The 22,044-nt window shown below is 38.5% G+C and overlaps 1 protein-coding gene across 2 annotated transcripts in view; it reads right to left on the reverse strand.

Moving 5' to 3' along the window:
* Gabrb1 (gamma-aminobutyric acid (GABA) A receptor, beta 1) overlaps positions 1-18,748 on the reverse strand; it is a 388,069-nt gene extending 369,321 nt beyond the window's left edge. For both annotated transcript variants that reach the window (XM_013518089.1, XM_005391892.2), the window contains exons 1-3: positions 18,574-18,748; positions 18,315-18,406; positions 17,850-17,917 (exon numbers count right to left, since the gene is read on the reverse strand). In XM_013518089.1, coding sequence (XP_013373543.1) covers positions 17,850-17,917; positions 18,315-18,406; positions 18,574-18,653 — 240 coding nt within the window. In that variant the 5' untranslated portion in view covers positions 18,654-18,748. The remainder of the gene's footprint in view (positions 1-17,849; positions 17,918-18,314; positions 18,407-18,573) is intronic.
* Positions 18,749-22,044: the final 3,296 nt, after the last annotated feature.

The following is a 22,044-nucleotide window of genomic DNA, read 5'->3' on the forward strand; positions in this document are numbered from 1 at the left end:
TTTTCTATCAATATGTTTCACCCCTAATGAACTACCCAACCATTTTATATTAAATATTTGAGAGATGACATATACTGAACTGGGAAGGGGTCTCAATGCTCAGAAACAAAGGTGACCCAAGGCAAATATTCTCTGTTTCCTCCAGGATAACTGGATTAAATCACAAGGCACATGAGTCCACTGGATGCTTCTGAAACTACCTACGGAAGGATAGACACACTGACATTAAGATGCATAATATTGAAGAGAGGGAGGAAAGTAAAATAATTGAATAGAAAATTAGAAAGCATCAGATGCAAGTAGAAGAATCATCAAAACCAGCAAGAATCCAAGAGTAGAGTATGTGCCTCTGGTAAGTTTAAGTCATTGCTTCTGACTGCTTGGACCCCACCATCTCTAGAACTTAAAATGACACAGCACTAACGGGGTCTTCAGACACACTGTGGTGGTAGTGGCCTTGCTCTGAGCCTGTGTGCAAAACTAACTTAAACTGGTGCTCTCTGTGCATAAATGCGCATGTGCTAAGGGAACTGAGTTGCTAGGTGCGTCCCTTCCTCATTGCCGATATAATGTAATCTATGATATTCACCCAGGAGTTTGCAGCTTCCCCAGGAGGTCCTGTAGGAAATGACGGCAGGAAGAAATGATTGTGAATTACTGCACATCCTTGTCTCTTAGCACCCTCAAGTTAAGTCTTTCCCAGTACTTTTGCAGGAGTACTATGGTCTCCATTGTGCTTCTGTGAAAAGAAAGGGACCCAGGTCTATCGAGCACTTCTGCAGCAGCAAGTCTTCCACTTACTCTATGGCTTTGTCATATTTTGTATACAACTCCACATTTTCTGACATCAGAGTAAAATAAACGAATCTTAGCTCTTTACCACCTATTACTAAAATTTCATATTTTCCCTGGGATTTGGAGGAACATTAGAAATGTTTTCATGGTCACCTCCAACACTGATCTATTTCTTTTGAATTCTTACTATCATCCTGGTCTTATACACATAGCTGACCTATAATGGGACTCCAAACCCTCAGAATCACTCCAACAGATCTTTTGCACAAATAACAGATTCTACTACAGTGGCGAAGCAAAGGTCTTTTACAACATAGCAGTAAAAAAAATAACATAAAAGCAAATGATGTACAATGCTTGTTTTTTAAGCCTTTCATTCATTTTAGCACTGAGAAATATTTGCTGAGAACTTCACCCACTTTTTCTCATTTATCACCACTTTGTCTCCCCTTGGTCTCTTCTCCCTGTTCCTCCATATCTCCTATTCAACCTTCTATTCTCCTTGTGTTATTACATAGAGAAGAAAACTTAGCTTTTCTCCCCCCTTTTGGCATTTGGGAGGGTTTTGTGTTCCCAGAGATTTATTAACATTTCCCCTAAACAAAGGGCCAATTATTATTCTGTATTTTGGCATCAGAAAACTGGCAGAGCCTTTTGAAATCCAAGCCTTTACTTTCTTCCTTCCTGTTAATCTTAGGGAACGCAAAGACCACCCAAATACACCCAAACACTGACTTTCTTTCTTTTCTGTCTTGTTTTTTGTGTGTGTGGTGCTGGAGGTTGAGCCCAAGGCCTTGTGCATGCAAGGCAAGTACTCTACCACTGAGCTACATCACCAGCCCTAGACTTACTCTCTTATTAACATAAATTATGCCTTCTTCCTGAGAAAGAAGCAGAAACTCTGGGAAGTTTAAAGGGAGTTTTTGCTCTTTCTTCAACATAGTGATCAAGGAAATTGACAGAGAGCATTTAAAGGCAGAGCCAGGACCCTGGCTGGGAAAATAATAGAGCATGTTTTCTACCGTGGTGCTTTTGCAGAACAGATAGCGACCAGTTAGGTCCATTTAATGTGGTAACATCGAGGAACTATATGTGAGAAGAAGGTAGAGGGAAGAAAAATGGAAGAAGTGGGAGGAATTGTCCCCGACACTGAGACTGAAATTGCACTTTGTTTTGCATTCATGCAGAGTTAGAAGGCAAAAACACGAGGAGTCAGGTGCTGGAGCTGAACATTTGTTGTTAATTCACTCTAGAATGCGAAGGAGACAATATGAGCAAAAATAGTCTTTCATGCGGTGCTAAATGTCTACTTATAGCAAGCTATTTGCAATGCACGTGTCCATCAAAGATGATAAACCGGTGTCTATACACTTTCATAGATCAAAATTGTTCTTTGCTTCCTCCAATGGCTTGCAGTGCCATTGATTTCTCCTTTTGAACTCGGAATTTCCACAAACTGTCTCAGAGATTTCTAACATCAAATATATGCCTTCCTTTTCTACTAACTTTCCAATCAAGTCAGAAGTTAAATAGATAAAGAAATTAGAAAGTAATGTACTGGTCTGATGATTTTTACTATAAATATCCTGAAATTATAATTTTCATACTTCAGTAAAATGCACAATGCATTACACCTATAACTTTCCCTGAGGCTTGCTTTGTATTCCCCACAGTCTTTGCCTCTTAGCAACATCCTTGACCCAAAAGGAAAAAAAAAATCAGACTGCTGCTGACCTATGTATGTGAGAATCTGTGGGGGACTGTAGTTTACAGCAAAAGTACATAGAAAACATGTCTTGCTACTCCCACCTGACACTTAAGACCATATAATATTCTGTAGCTGTGAGGGCTGAATAAACACATTGCCATCTATCTGTGAGTAGCAATGGCTTGTAATGGCTTTAGCAGAATTTACTGATCTCCCCAAAAGCCTAATTCTGCATTTTTAAATAAATGACAGTTTTATTCAAAGCCAGGTGTTTTTCTCTAAACTATAATTGCCTCCATCTCTTTATATCTACTTTTCATCTACAATAAATCCTTTTGGTTTTTTATTTCTGTAAGAAGCAAGCTAAATGATTATTATGTTTCCACTGTTATCATTTAGAACAGGCCAAAAGAAAGAGACTTTTAAAAATGTATATTCCTCCATGAAGCAGAAAAATGAAAAATACCTCCTATAAGCTATGTGGTAATAATAACTTGCTATTTTAACCTCAAAATGCCATCTGCATTTCATAATGCAATTTCCCAGTTTTGAAAGGACAGTGATGAAATGATCTGACCTTTCCATATTATGATTTAATTTTCCTCTCAGTGTTCAGTTGGAAAATTCAAAAGAGCTAAATATACCTGTGTCTTTTCTTTCTCTACCCAGAAATGGGTCCTCTGATTGGCCTCCCAATTCTCTTTCAAAAACCAGGTGTGATTTTTCTCCCCGCTAACTCCTTATGTGTGGCCCTGCTATAGAGAGTCCTAGAGTACACTATAGTTCATTCTTTCCACTGGCAGGAAATACTGTGAATTGAAATATAATAATTGATTTTGAATATTTCAGCTCTTTGTCTTCAAAACAACAAATCCCCTTTGCAAGCAAAGCTGCCAATATTTTTTTATCTATGGACCATGACATAGATACCAGTGGAGGGAGAAACAAGAACCTGACTATGACCAAACAATACTCTTGTCTGGCTAAGTGTTTTACTGTTTGTTTGTTTGCTTGCTTGTTTTCAAATATCTTCAGTCATGAAAAGATTGAGGCAAGTCTCTGTCTAGAAAACCATTCCTGGACAAGACCTGAAACAAAAAGAGAAAGGATTTCCCTTATTGATGCTTGCGTTGAAGTCTAAAACTCCAAACTCGATCCTGTTGGATGATGTCTGGTTTTGCACTCAAAATACCGTACAATTTTAGCAGCCTGTCCTGTGGAGAAGGCTCTTAGCAGGCAGAGACAGCTCTTTGTGTTCAAGAACTTGTTGTGGCATTTGAAGATTGAACATCCACTGTGTCTCCTTGTCTTTAATTACCCTGAAGCTGAGTGGTATGGAAAATTTGCTGAGATATGAACATGAGTAGTATGCAGTGTAAGGGTCATAGCTAAGCTATTCCGTGAAGAACTCTGAATCTATGTCTTCCCAACCAAGAGTCCTGTCACCACTCCTGAGTGCCTGGTTATAACTAAACAAAGTAGTCCTCCATTCTTAATTTTACATACTAGTACAAGTGATCAAAATGTGAGAAATTTTGAAGATCTTTTGATGATTTTCATAAGTGTCAAGTAGAAATCTTAGAAGCTCAAATTTCTCTATGAGGAAAGATGCTAGAGAAATTTTCCATCTCATCACATCATCTTGCCTTTGGACAGAACATTCTTCTAAGCCAACTAGGACAGATATAATTATCCTTTCTGCTTCTGAAGCTTTATAAGGATGAACACTTCCCAAATACTCTTTGGGGCTCTTTCCAGCATCTTCTTACTTATTACAGTCAAGATGCTCTTCCTTATGTCCAAACTAATCTTTGCTTCTTTCTTAAGATTCTCTCAGAAGGGACATCAAATCTATTCTCTTTTCCTATTGATACTTAGCATCTAGCAACCTGTGCCTTGCACACAGTATGCCTAATAGGATTTAAATCAGTGAATGGATCAAATACTTTCATAAATTTGATGACATTAAGAAAGGTACACTTTAACATTCATGAAATTAAATTCTGGGCTAAACAAAATCATTTGCTTACTTCTAGGACCTATTTTGCTAAGTACTAGCCATGTTTCCTAATGTTTGAAACTTCTCTAGGTTTAAATGTTATTAAAAATAATGATGTTCTATGTTCTGACTCATTTAGTGATCTAACTACCATAAATGGATTATGAAGCGAATGTACCAGAGCAAATCGTAATTTTATTACTTACTACCTGTATAACTTTAGACACGTTATTTATTTTTTTATTTTACTTGTACATGTAGGGGATAGTAACACACATTTAATTTAGTTGCTTTATGGATTAAGTGGATTAATTCTTTTTTTTGGTTTTTTTCCAGTACCAGGAATCGAACTCATGGCCTTGTGCTTGCCAGGCAGGCACTGTGCAGCTGAGCTAAATCCCCAGCCCCTGAATTAATTCTTATAAAGTAGTTAAAATAGTACCTGCTTTGTATAAATGCTGAATATGTGTTCATTATCAATATCAAGACTTTAAGATAACTTTCAAGGCCTAAATATGCACATGTGATGAATGAATCTCTGTCTTTTTAAAATATCCTTGGCAGTTTTACCTAGACAGATTTCTTAGTACTGTTTTCCCTGCATGGGCTCCCTATCACCTTCCTCCCTAGATTATTCTTGCGTATCCCAGCTGGACTGCATCTTCTCTGTTGTGTCATGAGATGTAATTTCATCTACAGAACCATTTTCTGATGCCACTCATGGAAAATTGTGACTTCATACAGAATGCTTAACTTTCGTAACTTACCTTCCCGGTGAGGCTCTTAAATGTTCACTGCTATAGTTTGGATATTGCTTAACTGTGTCCCTCAAGTCCTGGCGTGTAGAAATTTAAGCCTCACTGTGAAGCACCAAGGGAATATAAACTTAATTATGATGTTTCCAGGTGAGACTTTGCCTTAGTTACTCTCCTCCTCACTGAGACACAATATCTGATCCCCGCAACTTAGAGGAGGGCTTTATTTGGACTTACCTTGAAACCTACTAAGAGGTCTGCCACTATGATAAAAGACTGAAACACGTTATCTTATGTGGTCTTCCATGACCTAACAAGAAAATAGTAATTATCCCAATTTTACAGAGAAACCCAGGCTTTGAGTGGTGCAGGGTAGTCATAAATCCTGGCTTTCCTAGGATAGTTTTGGTTTTAACACTCATGAAAGCCAGACAATTATTAATAGTGTTCCCCTTCGTTCTTAATAAAGTGGGTTTGGATAATAAGTTAAGTGAGCACTCTAGAGTTAACCAATGTCAAGGTAAAAGATCCTGTATGTGAAAGGCCTATAATTAAAAACTGGATGTCAACTCAATAGCCTCAAATTTTAGGATAAGCTTATAGAAAACCGTGTATTCCATATCCTCCATTTATCAAGGAGTGAATTTAGAGATATACAGGAGGACTGTATGTAGATTGAAACTATTTGAGAGATCACATGGTCTAGTTCCTTCTCAGTGTGAAAACCAACAGAGAATGACCAGGAAAATACATACCTGTATAAATGCTTTCTACATTTTCTGTCAATTTTCAAAGAGTTTTACAATTATTAGTACTATGATCCCAAATGCATGAAGAAAATCCCCACATCAAACAGAAATATTCTTCTATTTGATTATGTATAATGTTAACTAGTAATGCCATTAATGTCCTGGCATTAAAAGAGGGAGGAGTTAATTAGAAGCCTGGAAAATAATAGTAAAATAATAATATACCACACTTAATGTTACAGTACTTTACAGTTTAAATAGAACATATAGGCAAACATATATTTGTATGTGATATATCTTTCTGACATTCACAGATTCCTACAATAAGAAAAATGGAAATTATTTCTATTTTACATGAAACTGAGTCAAGTCGATTTTAAAAGTCATTAGGTTTGTGCTTGACAATATAAATTAGAATGAAGCATAATCCTGAGGTGTTAAAGTGATTGAAAATATTATTATGTAAAGGGGCTGGGACTGGAGTTCAGTGGTAGAGGATGGGTTCATCATGCTCTAGGTACAGGAGTTCATGCTCAGTGCTACCAAATAAAAGCCACATTTGTAAAATATAACTTTATGGATACATATTCAAGGAAAGATAGTTCAGGGAAATGCTACAGTTCCACTGGCCAAATGGAGAGCTCCTGGATTTAAAAATAAACTGCCCACTGCCCACTGACTTTCACTGTGAGATTAAGTTTTAAAGTTACAAATATTATTCTCACATTGCCCAGTCAAAATGGATGCCACACCATCAGTGAATGGATTTGAATTTGTTGGCATCACATCATGGGCTACAAAAATATTAAGCAGTCAGTGTCAGATCAAGCAAAACGCTTTTCAATGGCAGAAGATCAGTGCAGACAACGCAAATGCTGTGTCAGCACCCCTCTGCCACTTTCCAGCAGTTTCTATCAGCTCATGGACTCAGGAAGCTGCTGATTCTTGAGGAGAAGTACAGAATAACTCCAGTGTCTCCTCTACTCTATCGGTTTTTAATCTGTGTGCTGTAAGCAAACATATTCTCACATTCAACTATTCATTCAGACTCCAGTATAAACACAGGAACTGAAAACCTGCATTACTTTCACCTCTCTCAGAGCTGTTTTTATTTCAGCAGGAATTAAAACCAAACACAACACATTCCAATAACTTTTTAAGTTGGTTTCTTCCAAGTTAGCTAGAAATCACTTTGTGTAGGTGCTCTCTACATATCCTACAGATACAGTCTCATGTTCTGATTGAAAAGCTAAAGCTACACTCAGTGAGAATCAATAGGATAAATGTATTGAAAAAGAATAAAGCCTTTTTGAGTTTTGTCTCATATCTGTCTGTTTTTCAGAACCAAAGGTACAAATTCTTTAAAGGATTCTAAAGTGTGAAAAGCAGGACAGTGACTATGCAAAAACACGTTCATTTCTGTTAGATGACATTGATTTTCAAGACAATAGGACAGATGTCATCTTGTAGTATCCCGAAGTCATTCCCTTCTACAGTTTCAGAGAACAGGTTATGAAAGCCCTTTCACTTGATGACAATACAGTTTATGGAGGTGTGTCTATGTGAGCACAGGAGATATGCACAAATGACCCACCAAGGACTGCATCTGTTTTTCACAAATTTTTCATCCTGCCCTCATTCTCTCATTCCCAGCTTCAAACTTCTCAAGATCACTTCTCACCTCATTAAGCCTGAAGTTTTCACTTGACCAGTAGTAACCTTTATAGTGAATCTTCTTTTTGTATGCTCATCAGCCTCAACTCAGCAGCTAGTTTGAATCACGATGTTTGTTCTCACAATATTTGCTTTGCTTTTTTTTCTTGTCAGAGTCTCACTACATGGCCCAGGCTGGCCTGCAACTCACAATCTTCCTGCCTTAAGTTCCTGAGAACACAATTAAATTGTAGAGTAGGAGAGGAGATGGTTAGGTGATAAGAATTGTTCTATCACAATTAGTATGTTAGATGATTTGGCAATTTTCCTGGTTGCAATAGCGTGAAGGTTTAAATATATAACTATAGCAAAAATGACTACATCAGTAGATGAATGTAGATATTATATAAGTATATATTTTAAGTAGGTATATTTATCTAGAACTGATAATTTTTGACTTTATATTTTCAAATTCTATAAAATCCTTGCTTTTGTCTTAAAATATAGTGTTCTTTATGTAAAAACATCTCCAGACTAGCTGAGGAATCCTTTTCTACACTTACCTTTCATGTTTGATTTTCTCCTCTTTTTAAATGCCACATGCTTTGCAACCATCAAATTATTCTTTTCAAATTTCTTGCATATGTCTAAAAGTATTGATAGTTCAGATTTTAAGATTAGATAGATATATGAATGGATGAATGGATAGATGGATGGAGAGATAGACAGACAGACACATGCACTGAAATTTGTCATTACGTAATTCTGTGTGATTTCGGTTCTGCCACGTGATGAAGCTGTTTCTATGGAAACAGTTAGTGACTCATGGTCAACATAAAAGAAAATTACAGATCAAGTTGTAAGATGGACCTGATAGAGAATCTATTGATTTCTGATTTAAAACTGTAAATGCTCTTATTAGAAACAATTTTATGACAGGAAAAATTATTTTATACTTCTAATAAATGTTACAATTAAGTCTCTACAATGTAGTGGAAACTACCTAGAGAACATAAAAAAATGTAATTCTAAATTTCCTGGAGGTTACATAGTGCAAGGGTACAAAGGTAAGGTTGATTAAAATCTCATATGGTTGATTCTTAACGTATGTTATCTTGTTTTTTATGTGTCTTGATTTTCTCTTATGCGCCGGATAACCTTTCGTTAGCAGAATTCTCTGTAGTGTGGCTGCTGAGTAGGCTCCATAGAAGAAATATAATTTCCTGTAGGTTTTGAAGTACATCTAGATGCATTTGAGTGGGAGAAGGGTTACAGGTGGTAGGAGGAAGAAACGACGGCCACTGACATGAGAAAATGTTCTAAACTCAGGTAGGATTTCAAATGAGCTGTCTCTATGGAAACCACAGACAGAATTTTTGACTTGAGAATTATGTATCCTTCCCTTGAAAATAATAAATCATAGGAAAAATATCTCCCCCTGAGTCACAGAGGGTCAGGTTAGGCAGAACTCTGAGCTTTCAACAAATCTATTCTTCTGCTTTTAGAAAGGATCACAAGTAAATTTTCTCATTTAAGTAGGATTCACCAATAGTAACTGCCTTATCAATCACTTCAGCAACAAGAGTAAGGCATTTAACCTTTCATATTTTTCTCTTCTATCTGATTGTCTTTACCCATATGCCCACTGTCTTTTTTCGTAGAGTCGGAGGTGAAATGTAAATTGTTAACAGCTAACTAAAATCATTTCTCTATTTGAACCTTTTTCTCCATTTCTTTCTTTGAACTAGATAATACAAATTATGAATAAGCCTTTGCTTATATAGATTTCCTCTTTCTAGAAGAGCATCACAAAGGAGATCAGGCTGCTGAATTCTTGTTCAAAATCCTACCCAATAGGCCATTCAAATGTTTCTGCCCTCTCCAAAACTCCCAGGAGTCGCTTTTTAATTTCCTAGCAGGTAAACTTGGTTCTTCAGGAAGTGCTGTCAGCCTCACTTGCCCGGTCCATTATCCCAGCCTCATTTCCTCACCAAATGCACTTGCTATAAGAACTCACACTGCTTCCTTGCAATTTCACAAAGAAGCACAATGTTCCAGAAGGACTCTGAATCACGTTAGGGGCATAGTGAAGAAGAGAACAGATGCTGTGTAAATGGGTCCTGTACACATCTTTTTCCCTATGTGGTTTTTATAAAAACATCTAAAACAAAATACAAAGATCACTTCTCTGGAGGAGTTTGAAAAGTGTGTTCTAAAATCAGTCTATCTAGATACTCCTAGATGAAGAATTACCTTACTAGCTCTAAGACTGGCTGAAGTCCATGTCTTCCCCTACTTTTCTGTCTCCATGTCTCTGACTCATTTAGCCACAATCTTTAGGGGGTCTAAAGTTTCTCTATAATGAGTATATTTATTTATAATAGAAATAGGAGATTCACCAAGGATTTAGTCTATTTCAGTGTCCTAATGTTGTAAATGGTTCCAATTTCCAACTTTTTCCCTCACTCTGCCTATGTGGACCTTATAACAACCTATTCTTTTCCTCACTCTGAAAATATGTCCACTTCTGAATGAGGGCGCTGGTTGGGCTCCTTGTCCTGGTGCCCTCCCTGGCAGGTGATACCCTAGATGTGAGACACTCGGTATGGCCCCTGGAGTGCATCCAGGGCTCACTTTTTCTCTAACCTCTATCATCCAACAGCCACCAAATTCCCCTGACTTGTCCCTTTTGAATAAAATTTTTCTTACTTTCAATTACTAGAGATGTCTCATCCCTCCTCTACTTTGAAACACCCTCTTAATTTCTTATCTGGAAAGAGTATTTTACCCTGTTTTACCCTACTCTATTTCATCCTCCGCATAACTATGAGAATGATCTATCTGAAGGGTAAAATATAGAACCTTTCTAGTCTTTTGGGAGGTTTACTCCATTTCAAGATCAGGATTTAATTCTTTAGCATAGCTTCAGTATCATTTTGGAGATGTGTGTGTGTGTGTGTGTGTGTGTGTGTGTGTGTGTGTGTTCTGTGGAAACTTTTTTAAAAATAAAATTGTAGGACATGTACCAAAATTTTAAAACCGAAATTCAAAGGAGCATATGGAGAATGGTAAACCACCTAAATCAGTCTTGTGTGTTCTTTCAGAAACGGGCAGTATGCATCCTAGCACACACATTTAGAGAGCCTTCTTTTTGCACAAGTGAAAACAGTCAACAGCACTGTCCTGCACCTTACACTCAGCACTCTGTGTGATCTCTTGACAATACTCCCTGTTCCTCTGTAGTGCTCATAGCTGTGAATTACTTGTTCTCAGAACACTCCGTGCTGTCTTTTAATATACCTGACTGTATGGCCTTCCTTTTACTTGGACTGCCCTTCCTCCACTTGCAGCCTCTTCACGGTGGCTAACCACTGTTCCTCTTTGACATTCATGTTAGGCACTGGCTCTTCACCACACCTTAGAAACTCCATCTCTGAGTTCCTATAGTATCTTGCACATACATGTCTCTATCACAGTACGTATTACATTGTTTTAAAATAAATTTATTAGACAAGATGGTAGGAATTCACCAATGGTTGTTATATTGCATATTGTTGTCTTCAAATGAGTTGCTCAGATTACCAGATATAAGCATGTATCATCTCTAATATTTTTTAATGATTTTTTAGATTCTCTTTAATGATTTGATCCATCTTGCATTCTTACGTCTGGTAATCTGAGCAACTTCATTGAAAATAACAACATCTAATGTAACAATCACTCTTACCTCTTATCTTTTTATTTTGAAACCCTGTATCATTTTTAATGTTTTTGTTTTGTTTTGTTTTTGTTTATGATGTGGGTATTTTGCTATTGTTCTTTTATTGCTATTTTCTTTAAAATAAAATGAATAAATACATAAATTTATTGTGCATTCTGCTGCATACTGCAAAGTCTTTGGATGCATGGACTTTTCCTAGTTTTATTTCTATCCCCAATGCCTAGTTCAGGGCCAGATAATAGACAAACTAAGCCACAAGTTTGTGTTGAACTAAAACACCTCAAAATGGAGACAATTAGTGAAGTTTTAAATTTTTCTGAAAGGAAAAATTCTTCGTATTCTAAGGTTAGAGATATTAAATACATATTTTTTAAAAGACCATAAATTTAACAAGAACAGAGAGCCCATCTGTTTTATTCAGTAGTTTAATGAATGCTCTTGGAATTTTGCCCTTTAATTTTAAGTTCACAACATGACACCAGGTTTCAGGAGGATGTGAAGGGTAGGGGTGACACATAAGTTGACTTAGTGGAGGAGTAAAAATGGGAACAACAAGGATTCTCAAAAAGAGTAATTACCTTCACTACAGACAAAAGAAGGGGATTTTTCACTTTTTTCTTATTTAGAGCTTTTTTTAAAGGTATCATCACTGATCCGAATTACAGTGCTTCTTCAGTTCATAAACTTAATCCTTTCCACAGTTTTAGTTTTAAACCAAATTGAACAAGAACTGGATCAAATTTAATGATTAGGTTCAATGTTGACCTTATGGGGACATTTAATTCTGTTCTCATCCAATTCCATTCGTGATTAGAACTGTTAAAAGAATTAAATTCATGAACAGAGATATGACTGTAATCACTAACACTTTCTTAGGCATATCTCTCAGGTGATGGATAATGATTACTAAATGCTACTATTAACTTCCTTCCCTTTCCATCAAGGTAGTCAGAGAACTTCATGAAGCTCACAGTGTGCTCACACAGAGTAGTCTAAAATACAGAAAGTTAGCCTTGGTACTATGAAAGATAAGATTCAAAAACTATGCTGTAGTGAAGTAAAGGCATATACTACATTTGCTTTCTTATTACCTGCAAGTATGATTAGGATAATTGGGCCCCTTACTAAAATTGAAATCAACTGGAAAAGTTTTACCTTTTCTAATAATGCAAAATTTCACTCATGTGTGCTTTTAGGGTGCTATCAAGCATTTGAAGAGCTTGCAAGACAGAAATCATCAAAAACTTAGAGAACCAATACTGATATTCAACTGAGACAAACACCCAGGTTTTATGATTCACTCTGCAGCCACCTCCTAGAGGTAGGATATTCAGATTATGAAAAGCTATAGTTTGCTTCTATTTTAAATCCAGTGTTAAAAATATATTAGTGGATTAGTAGTGTCATAGAGGAGCTATATACCTATATTCTTGAACAGAATGGATAGTATCAGTAGAAAAACTTCAGTTGGGTCTTGGCTCCAATATTCGGTGTAATATAAACCAGACATCATTCAAGTCGCACTTGGAAGTTTATTGTGACAGTTAAACTAAACTGTCAACTTGATTGACTTGAGAGCTGCCTAGTGGAATAATAAAGCATACTTCTAGGTGTGTCTGGGTGGGTCATGGAAGGTACTGCATTTGGGCCCTTCCTGTCTGGTGCTGTTAGCCTGTGTTCTGCTCCTGGCTACTATGAGCTAAAATGTTTTACTCCATTGTGCCCTCTGCTATGATATTTCAGCCTTGAGGCCAGCCTAACACAGACTGAAGCTTCTCAAATCATAAGACAAAATTAACCTCTCCTCCTTCAAGTTATGGGCGTTAGTTATTCTGTACTAGCAATAAAGAACCCTACCTTTGATCTAATGTTTCTTGTTGCTATCTCAGGAAAAGTGTTAAAGGAAGAAAAAGTTGGATGATAATGCCATACGCAGTCAAAACAGTGATCCAAGTAGCCCTGGAGTACACAAAATAATTACTACCGTTTTTTACAAGAAACTGTAGGAGTTTGCACTCAGTGGTAACTCCATGTTTTTTGTTTGACTCTTCTCATAGGAGAACAGGAATAGGAGAATATAAGAGAGGAATAAGATGCAGAGGAAGATTCTTGATTTTCAAGTCTAAATTTTTTAAAGATTTAAGTTTTTAATTATGGAATATTTGAATCGCAAAGGGGACTTCCTATGATGAAATTCGCTTTATTTTACAAAGAAGAGTTCTGAGGCTTAGAGAAGTCAAATTCTTTATTTGATTTTTTTGTACCGACAGTCGAACTCAGGACCTTGCACTTGCCAGGCAGGCGCTGTGCTGCTGAGCTATATCCCTGGCTAGAAATCAAATTCCTTACTCAAGGTCCCAAAGCTAAATACCAGAAGTCTTCATTTTTCACTATCCTTGCAGTTATGAGGCTGATCCTGAAGACAGGCTCCCTAGTTTTAAATCTTGACTCTGCCATTCATTATCTCTGCAGTTTCTGAGTAAATTACTTTATCTCTCTCATTGCAAGTTTTGCCCTCTTTCAGCTTTAGTTTTACAGTCCATAATAGGGGAAAAGAATTTTACAGCCTTGAATTAAGGATTAAATAGGCTAGTAATATAAAGCACTTGAAGATCATATTTCACACTTAGGAAATATTCAAAAAAGTTGTTATTTACTTTCATTTTATTGCACAATTGAACATCCAGTCTGGTGCTGTGATCCTAAAATTACAGGCTTTCAAGCATATGCTCAAATTTCTTTTAAAAAATCTAGATAGACTTGCTATAGCTGTGTGGTTGGCCCTCCTCCTACTTGATGATCAGCATCTGCGTCTTGAATAAGAAGGAACAGCTAGTGATTTGAACCTGAAATACAAGATTTCAACTATTTGTTTCCATGTAGTTGAAAACATAGTTCCTCAAACTACAACTCAGAGAGAAAACTTGCCTAAAATCATCTGTGTTACTGAATTTACCAGAGCAGACGCCAATGATGACTTTAAGGGCAATGTTTGAGAGATTTTCCCTCTCTTTGCCTTGTCTGCTTTTGTTCACGTCTGCTTAGCCCTGTGTGTCTGTCCATCCCAAGGCGGGGGGGGGGGGTGGCTAGTGGAAAGAGTTAAAAGAGAAGGCTTGAAGGGTTTAATACACTTAAATGAAAATCACAGTGGATTAAAAGTACAACCTAGAAAATGACAACAATATGTAGTCACTATCTCACATACCACATAGCCCATACTGTAAGAGAAAAACATAATTGATTCAATAATATCGGGCTTGCTTTTAGAGTTTTTTCATTCACTGCTCAGAACTGTTCTTTTTGTAAAAGGTTATTTTTCATTTAAATTATATTTTAGCAATATGTAAAAATTGTACATATTACTAGGGTAATGTGCTCTTTCAATACATGTTTATGATTCTTAGGATTATTGAGATTCTTAGCCATAAATACTCCTCCTCTTTCTTTTAATTGAGAAAAATATATTAAATCCTAAAGGACACTAATCAGAAAGTCCTCCATGTGATGATACTCTCTGAAACAGACAATACTAAAAATAATTTAGAATTATATTTTACTTACAGTAGCACAGGAAAACAACAACAAAAAAACAAAACCTAATTCTTAAATCCATTAATTTAATGCATGATTATCATGTTATTTGCCTAGCCATGGAATGGGTAATAATGATAAATAAGAATATAAATGACTGATGTTTTGATAGTGAATTTAACTTACATTCTCTTAAAAATACAATTTGATTATTCTCATCCATTTCTTTTTTAATTTTAGTGAAAATTTCATGTTAATAAACCAAAAATACTTAACTTCCTATTAACTAACCAAAACATGCTTAATTTTTTAAAAAGTTTAGATGAATCTCTCACTTCAGAGCAAGAGCTAATCATTCATATTGGTTTCTATGCAACCCTCGGTCCTTTAAAATGTGTCTCTTTATTTCCACTTTTCTTAGAGTCATTCCCAATCCAAGTATTTTAATGTTTTGTCATAAATTACAGACTAAAATAAATCCACCATGTCTTGGTGGTTGTTTTCATTAAAAGGAGAGCAAGAAAGAATAAGTAACCCCAATTTTAGCATAGTACAACTTCCAGTAGCTTCTGTTTTCCTATTATGTCTCTAACATTCACGTGAAAAGATGATGTGAATTTTAGCTAGGCGTATTTTAAAGATTTATCTGTATATTCAAACTTTCAGTGTTTTCTATTTTTCTATAGTATCTCTCACACCATTGTGAAAAAAAAATGCTGTATTTTAACACAGCATTTTTCAGAGGCTTATCTGTTGGGAGGATATGTTTTAAAAACTGCGTATATCATGGGTCAGAGCACAAACAGGCCATATTATTCAATCATTTGTAGAAGCCCAGTGCTATTACAATGATATTCAATCCTGTTTCTGAATTTATGTATGAATTTAGTTGAAAAGCTGATCGCGCAGAGCTTTTGTGGCGGTGGTCGTTTTGGTTATAAGCAGCTTGCCTGTTCAATTCACTTTAAAATAAAAAAGAAAGCTGGATAGCTGAAAATATAGTTCAGTGGTACAGCATTTCCTTCACAAGAGCAAGTTCTGGGTCCTAGACCAGAAAAAAACCCTGAAAAAGTATATGTAAAAATGGTCAACAGATCTGTTTTCAGTGCTGGGGATTGAACCCCAGAATTTGTGGGTACTCTGCAAGTGCTCTCTCCCATGAGATATACTTTCCTCTCTAACCAACAGAATTATATATTTTTAGAAATTTTGAAAGTCTAGTATCCTATCAGTAAAGTAAATCACTGGCAAAGGCACTGTTCTCAGTTTAGTTGAAAAGCTAAACTCTGTTTAGTATTCTGAATCTTCTATTTTTATAAAGCACCTATATAGTTGCTTACAAATTGCCAAAATAAATGACTGAAAAGGAAAATCTTTATCTGTTTGATACGATTTATTAAGCAGCCCATGGTCTAATTTGTCCAGTTGCTTTTGCATAAATTGGGCACAGTTTATATATGTGTACCTATTATTCCAGATCCCAAGTGTTAAATGTATGTTTTAAGCTGCTTTGTGTTATCATGTATGTAAAGGAATATAAGTGGATCTGTTAAAAATGGTCAGAAAATACTCACTTGTGTGCTTTAAGTTTCTAAAATTACATTTCTTTCCAGTGCAACAAAGACATTACTTGAATGTATTATTTTTAAACCATCAGAAATATTGGAAATAATATTTTAACTACGTTACTTAAAACAGGGGTAGCAACAACTATAAAAGACAGAAATAAAATTATCACACTTTTTATTCTACTTCGTGTCCGTAAACGCTTATTTCTTCCTGACATAATCTAAAAGAAAAATGTAAAGAGAACTTCTTAAACCTCAGCATGTTAAAGTAAAGTGAAACACTGGGACTGAAAGGAAAAATAATTCAATAGACCTACAGCTACAGACAGATACATTCCTAAAGGATTCGTCTTTTAATTATTCAGGATGTCTAAATTTCTGCAGCCCATGATACTAGTTTTCACCAGTGGAATAACAGTGACATTTTGTTCCCGTACAAGTAGCTGTTCTCTGGGTGGTGGATTCTAGAAAAGCAACAGGCGTTTTCGTCTGAACTCTAACTAGAGAGCTGCTACCCACGCCGGCTGGAAAGAGCCAGCAGAGAAGGTGGCAGCATGATTCCCAAGCATTTTGCCAGCGCTTTCAGAAAAGAGGGAGGAAAAAAGAGAAAGCGGACCCCTTTGAAAGGAAAGATTTCTCTAGGCTGTCCTGGCCCCTCACCCTCTCCCCAGGTTGTGGAATAATAAAATCTGCAGGGACGCTTAGGTTTCTGGAGTACAGCAGAGCAATGTAACTCGACGATTTTGCTTGCCCTGAAATGTTCAAGGCGAGGCGAGACAGACTCATCAGCCCTCCCGCGCGGGAACACTGCCAGCGCCCCCTGACGCGGCCCGGGCGCCTCCTCCACCAGGAGCGGCACCGTCTGCTCCGCCTGTTGCTCCCGCCTCACGCCGTCCCGGACTCTCCGAGCGAAGCGCCGCCGCCCCGGGCGTGCGCGGCCCCGCCTGCTGAGGCCGGCCGGGCGCCGAGGCGGGCGGCCGCGGGAGCTGCGGGCTGCGGAAGCCGGGTCCGCGAGCCCGGCCGAGGCCGCCTGCGCAGGGTGCCCTGCCTCTGGGCTCGCGGGGAAGCCCGCGAAAGTAGCGCTCAGACTCCGCCCCAGCCAGTCGGCGGGGCCAGTCCCGGTCCTTCCCGAAATAGAGAGCAGGTCTCCTCCGGAACACCGCAGTAGCCGGGCGCGTGTGCGCGTGTGTGCGAGCGTGTGTGAGACACAAACCAGGGGGAACCGAGCGTGTGCGCCGGCCTGGGGAGCGCGCGGAGTGGGACCCCCGGCCGCGGCGAGGTGACCGCCAAGGAAACCCAGAGGACACGGAGACCGGTCCGTTTCGCATCTGCGTGAGCCGGGCCGCCGGGCCTGCGGGGAGGCCACTCACCATGTTCACTTCGGAGACCATGTCTATGCTGGCGACATCGATCCGCATCCCCACGTCCACGGGGGGCCCTGCCAGGGAGGTGGGACCACATTAAGGCACAGTCCTGAGCCGCAGTGGACTAGGAGGGCGGGGTGGGGGGCTCCCGGCCCTCACTACATCCAGAACAGGCTCCCTCCCTCTCCCCCCTTGGGGACAGCCGCGGAAAACAGGTGTGGGCACACGCGTGGTGCAGTGACTGTGCAGAGGGTGTGTCCAGCGGGAGGTCAGCTTAGCCTAGGGATTCGTGCACCTGAGCCTAGGAGTCCTGCGTGTGCGTGTGCGTGTGCGTGTGCGTGTGTGTGTGTGTGTGTGTGTGTGATTTCCAGGGCGCAGTGCACGTTCAGGAAAATGACGAAAATGCATTTATCTTTGTCAGAAAAGGTGAACTAGGGATGGGTTACAGGTTGAAAAAAGATGAAGCATTACCTCCAAAGTCCGGCCTCAAGCGAATGTCATATCCTTTGAGCAACCTGTCCACCGTCTCTTTCACGTATGACATGTTGCTGGATTCAGTGGCGCTGAAGGGAAGAAGTAGGGACCGTATTCAACATGAGCACAAACTGCGAGCAGACATAGGAGATACAGGCACACCTACCCCCGATACCAAGACACAAGATCCAGCAGGCATGTAGAAAGAAAAACACCAGGAAAAGACAGAGACAGAGATTCAACAACGGAAGCTCACCTGTGTGCACAACAGACCATGGCAATCATCACAGGGAAAGAGAGAAGCCCCAGATTCTCTCGATTTTGTACTGTCCACATTACTAACTCTGATTAAAGAATTGTCTTTTCTGCGAAGATTCAAGGAATGCAACTTAGTCAGCGGCTGGGCAGTAATTCCCGAATGGACCTGCGCATGCGCAGAGCGTGCTCACTACCAAAAGACACCTTGTGCCTTGCAAACAATATTCCTAGTGGAACAGGCAACAGATTTCAGTCCCTTTAAAGTTCCTGTGTGGGGTGCTCCGCGTTCTCTGGGTAGTCAGAGGCAACCTGCTGTCTTCGGCCGGAATCCTACGTGTTTGTGAATGCGGAGTTTTCCTTGTGCCCTGGCAAATGCTGTGTTTCTTTCCTTTCTGCCTTCAATCTGATTCTTCACTCTGCTCTCAGTGATCTAAGGCTGCCTGTGACTTGCATCTTTCCTTGCCAGTCACAGAGGTCCTAGACCGAGCAATCTGGAGCCGGTTCTCTGGTAGCCAGTGAGAGGAGTTAGGAGGGGAGCATGGAACGGAGAATGGAAAAGGACAGTCCTAGAAAACAGAAAAAAGGGAACGGAGGAAATTCAGGAGCCAAGAATCCTGTCGCCTTTGGGAGGCGAATTAGGACCCATACTTTAGGTAATGTTACTCTGTGGGCGGGGGACAGGGTGAAGCTGACCAGCTTCTCAACTCTCTCCCCAGCTCTGCTCCCTTGCCTTTTTAAATCCTTCCCAGAATGTTTGGGGAGGGAGCTGCTTTGGGCAGGGGATTGCTTTTCTAGGGCCATCTGCTGCAAGTCCCACCTTTCTTGTCCTTTCTAGTAAGGAAAGCCTCTTTCTTCCATTGCCAGCTTCGTAGTAGCTTGTATCAGTGACCCGGAACGGGGCTCTCAAACCCGGGAGTGTCCCACCTCTGTTAGCCCTTAGTTTGGGGTTGGTGCTGTTTGAATCAAGTGAAACTCTTAAGGCAAGTCGACAAATGTAGCTGAACACAAGTTAGATGGTGGGATACTCAGGACTAGGCGTTTATTCGTTTGTTAAGTAGCATTTATTAAATTTTTACTATGTTCTAGGCATTCTGAAACGTAAAGCTGACTTAAACAGGGCCCTTGACCTAGAGAAATTCACAGAGCAATTGGAAGAGATATACCTAAATATAATGAAATTCTGTATATTTCTAGATAGTTTATGTAGTAACAAAAAGGTTGTTAATTTTCGAGGAAGAAGCAGAGATAGTTTCAGAGGAGGAAACAATTGAAGAAGGAGAAAGCTTTTGCCAGAGCTAGAAGAGAGGGTATTCAAGAAAGTGGGGGTGGTGTGTACCAAACACTGGCCACTCCGGAAAACATAGTCACACTTGGGTTCCCGGACACAGAAAAGACGACTCAAGTTATAAAGGGAGGGAAAAGGGACAGGATGCAGGATGGTTAGGATGTAAAGGGAGGCTGAGGTCATAATATAAGGAGAGTTACGTGACGCTCTGTATGTAGGCTTCTAGCATACCCATAGGATCTTATCTGTTAGCCTTAGTTAAAATTTATGTAGGGTGGGCCAGGGCAGATTTAGGTTTTAGACTAAACATTCTGGTAGAATAATTATGACAAGAACAATCAACACTTATCAATTCCAATCTGGCAATTCCTGTGCAAAGTTGATAGACTATGTAATGTAAAACTTAACAACAATCCAAATATGATGTACATTACTATGACTAAATTAGGACCATGAAACTAGTTGTTTAATATCCAACAACTAATAATAGTAGAATCTGGAATTCCTAAAATTTATGGATCTAACTACTTACTCTCTATGCTGTGAACCTTGGAGCCTCAAGAGTAGGAACTATACAGAGAAAACAAAAAGAAGAAAAGGGGTTATTATAATACCCCTGGGGAAAGGAACTAAGGTTAGAGAGTAGGGGCTGGGGATTTAGCTCAGTGGCACAGCGCCTGCCTGGCAAGCATGAGGTCGTGAGTTCAATTCCCAGTACTGGAAAAAAACCAAAACAAAATAAAGTTAGAGAGTATTTAGCATGAGAGCAGTGATAGAGAATCACAACCTTTTAGAAGAATACTAGAGCCATCAAATAGCTGGAAAGGTCAGGAGTTGGGGATATATAGCAACTATCTAAAGGACTGTACAAATGTTTACATGTGTTGAGCTTACTATTATACAAAAACATTAATTTCATTTTCTATCTGAGCTTCACAACAATCTTAACCAGTGTGGCCCTTTCTTCTGGGGATAAACATTAAGGCTCAATTAGGTCCCCTAGTTTCTTTGAGAGATATCAATGCTTTTTAATTTAAATGGATCTGTTTTTAACAGTTAAAAAAATTATTTTATGTTTTACTTGCTGAAACATAGAACCTATGCTGCACAATTTTGCACAAGTCACACTCAGAAAATAATAAGGTTTGTTTTTCCTTCATTTATTCCTCAGATATTTATTAATCATTTACTGCATCCCAGACATTGTGCTAAGAGCTGGTGATGTAATAGTGAGCACAGCAACATACATGGTACCTCTTCCACTGGAATTTGATATTGAATACATCTATGGGGGCTGCAAACTGCCAGCCTTGTGAGCAAAACGCATTTCATTAGAGAAGCGTTTGTTCTGGTGTTCACCATTTGTTCATTTAACTTATAAGACATTTCCTGGTATATATATTTTCTAGTTGATTATAATACCCCCAAATTCTTCTTAAATATCAATCAGAGTTCTATTAACAGTGTCTGCTAAAGAACTAAGATTTTGTTCTGAAATCAGGGAAGACAATTTGTGCTCTTTATACTTCAGTCTTATTACTAGGCAGGTCCTAGCCAGATCAGTTTCACTAAATTTTGTCCTGAAATTATGCCTTCTGATTATATGAAGGGGTCCAACAAGAAGTCATAAGACATTCATTATTGTATTTGTTACTGGTACACTATTGGTGCCTTATATAAGAGCACCTTTGGAGAAAAATTTTCCCAGACGTTAGTACTTTGAAAGTTATCTTATTTCCTGAATAGTTTGTATCTTAATGGCAGAGAAATCCTAAAAGCCACCAATTTGCTTTGGCGGCTGGAGACCGTAGAGTTATATATACAACTCAGATTCAATCATTATCCAAATACTAGTGACCTGCATTTAGATGTATTAAATTTCTCCTTGATGGCTTAGAATTCTAAATTTAATTTCCTTTTTTCACGGTTTACTAATTTAAAAGTAGATATGTTGCACTGAATATATAATGTTTTTAAGTTGTCTTGGAAGAGGGGAATAAATTTAAAGTAGTTTAAAATTAAGTAAATAATTGAAATTTTTTAAAATCATCACATCCAGATGCATTTTGGCATTATTTTTTAATGTCATGAAAAAGCCAACACTTTCTTCCCTTGTGAAGTTGCTTATTTCTCCTCTGAACCAATCCTCCTAATTAAGATGTTTCCCTTTCATGAGTCATCTCA

Source organism: Chinchilla lanigera, unplaced genomic scaffold (assembly GCF_000276665.1).
Source record: "Chinchilla lanigera isolate Chin_1 unplaced genomic scaffold, ChiLan1.0 scaffold00042, whole genome shotgun sequence".
Lineage (NCBI taxonomy): Eukaryota > Metazoa > Chordata > Mammalia > Rodentia > Chinchillidae > Chinchilla > Chinchilla lanigera.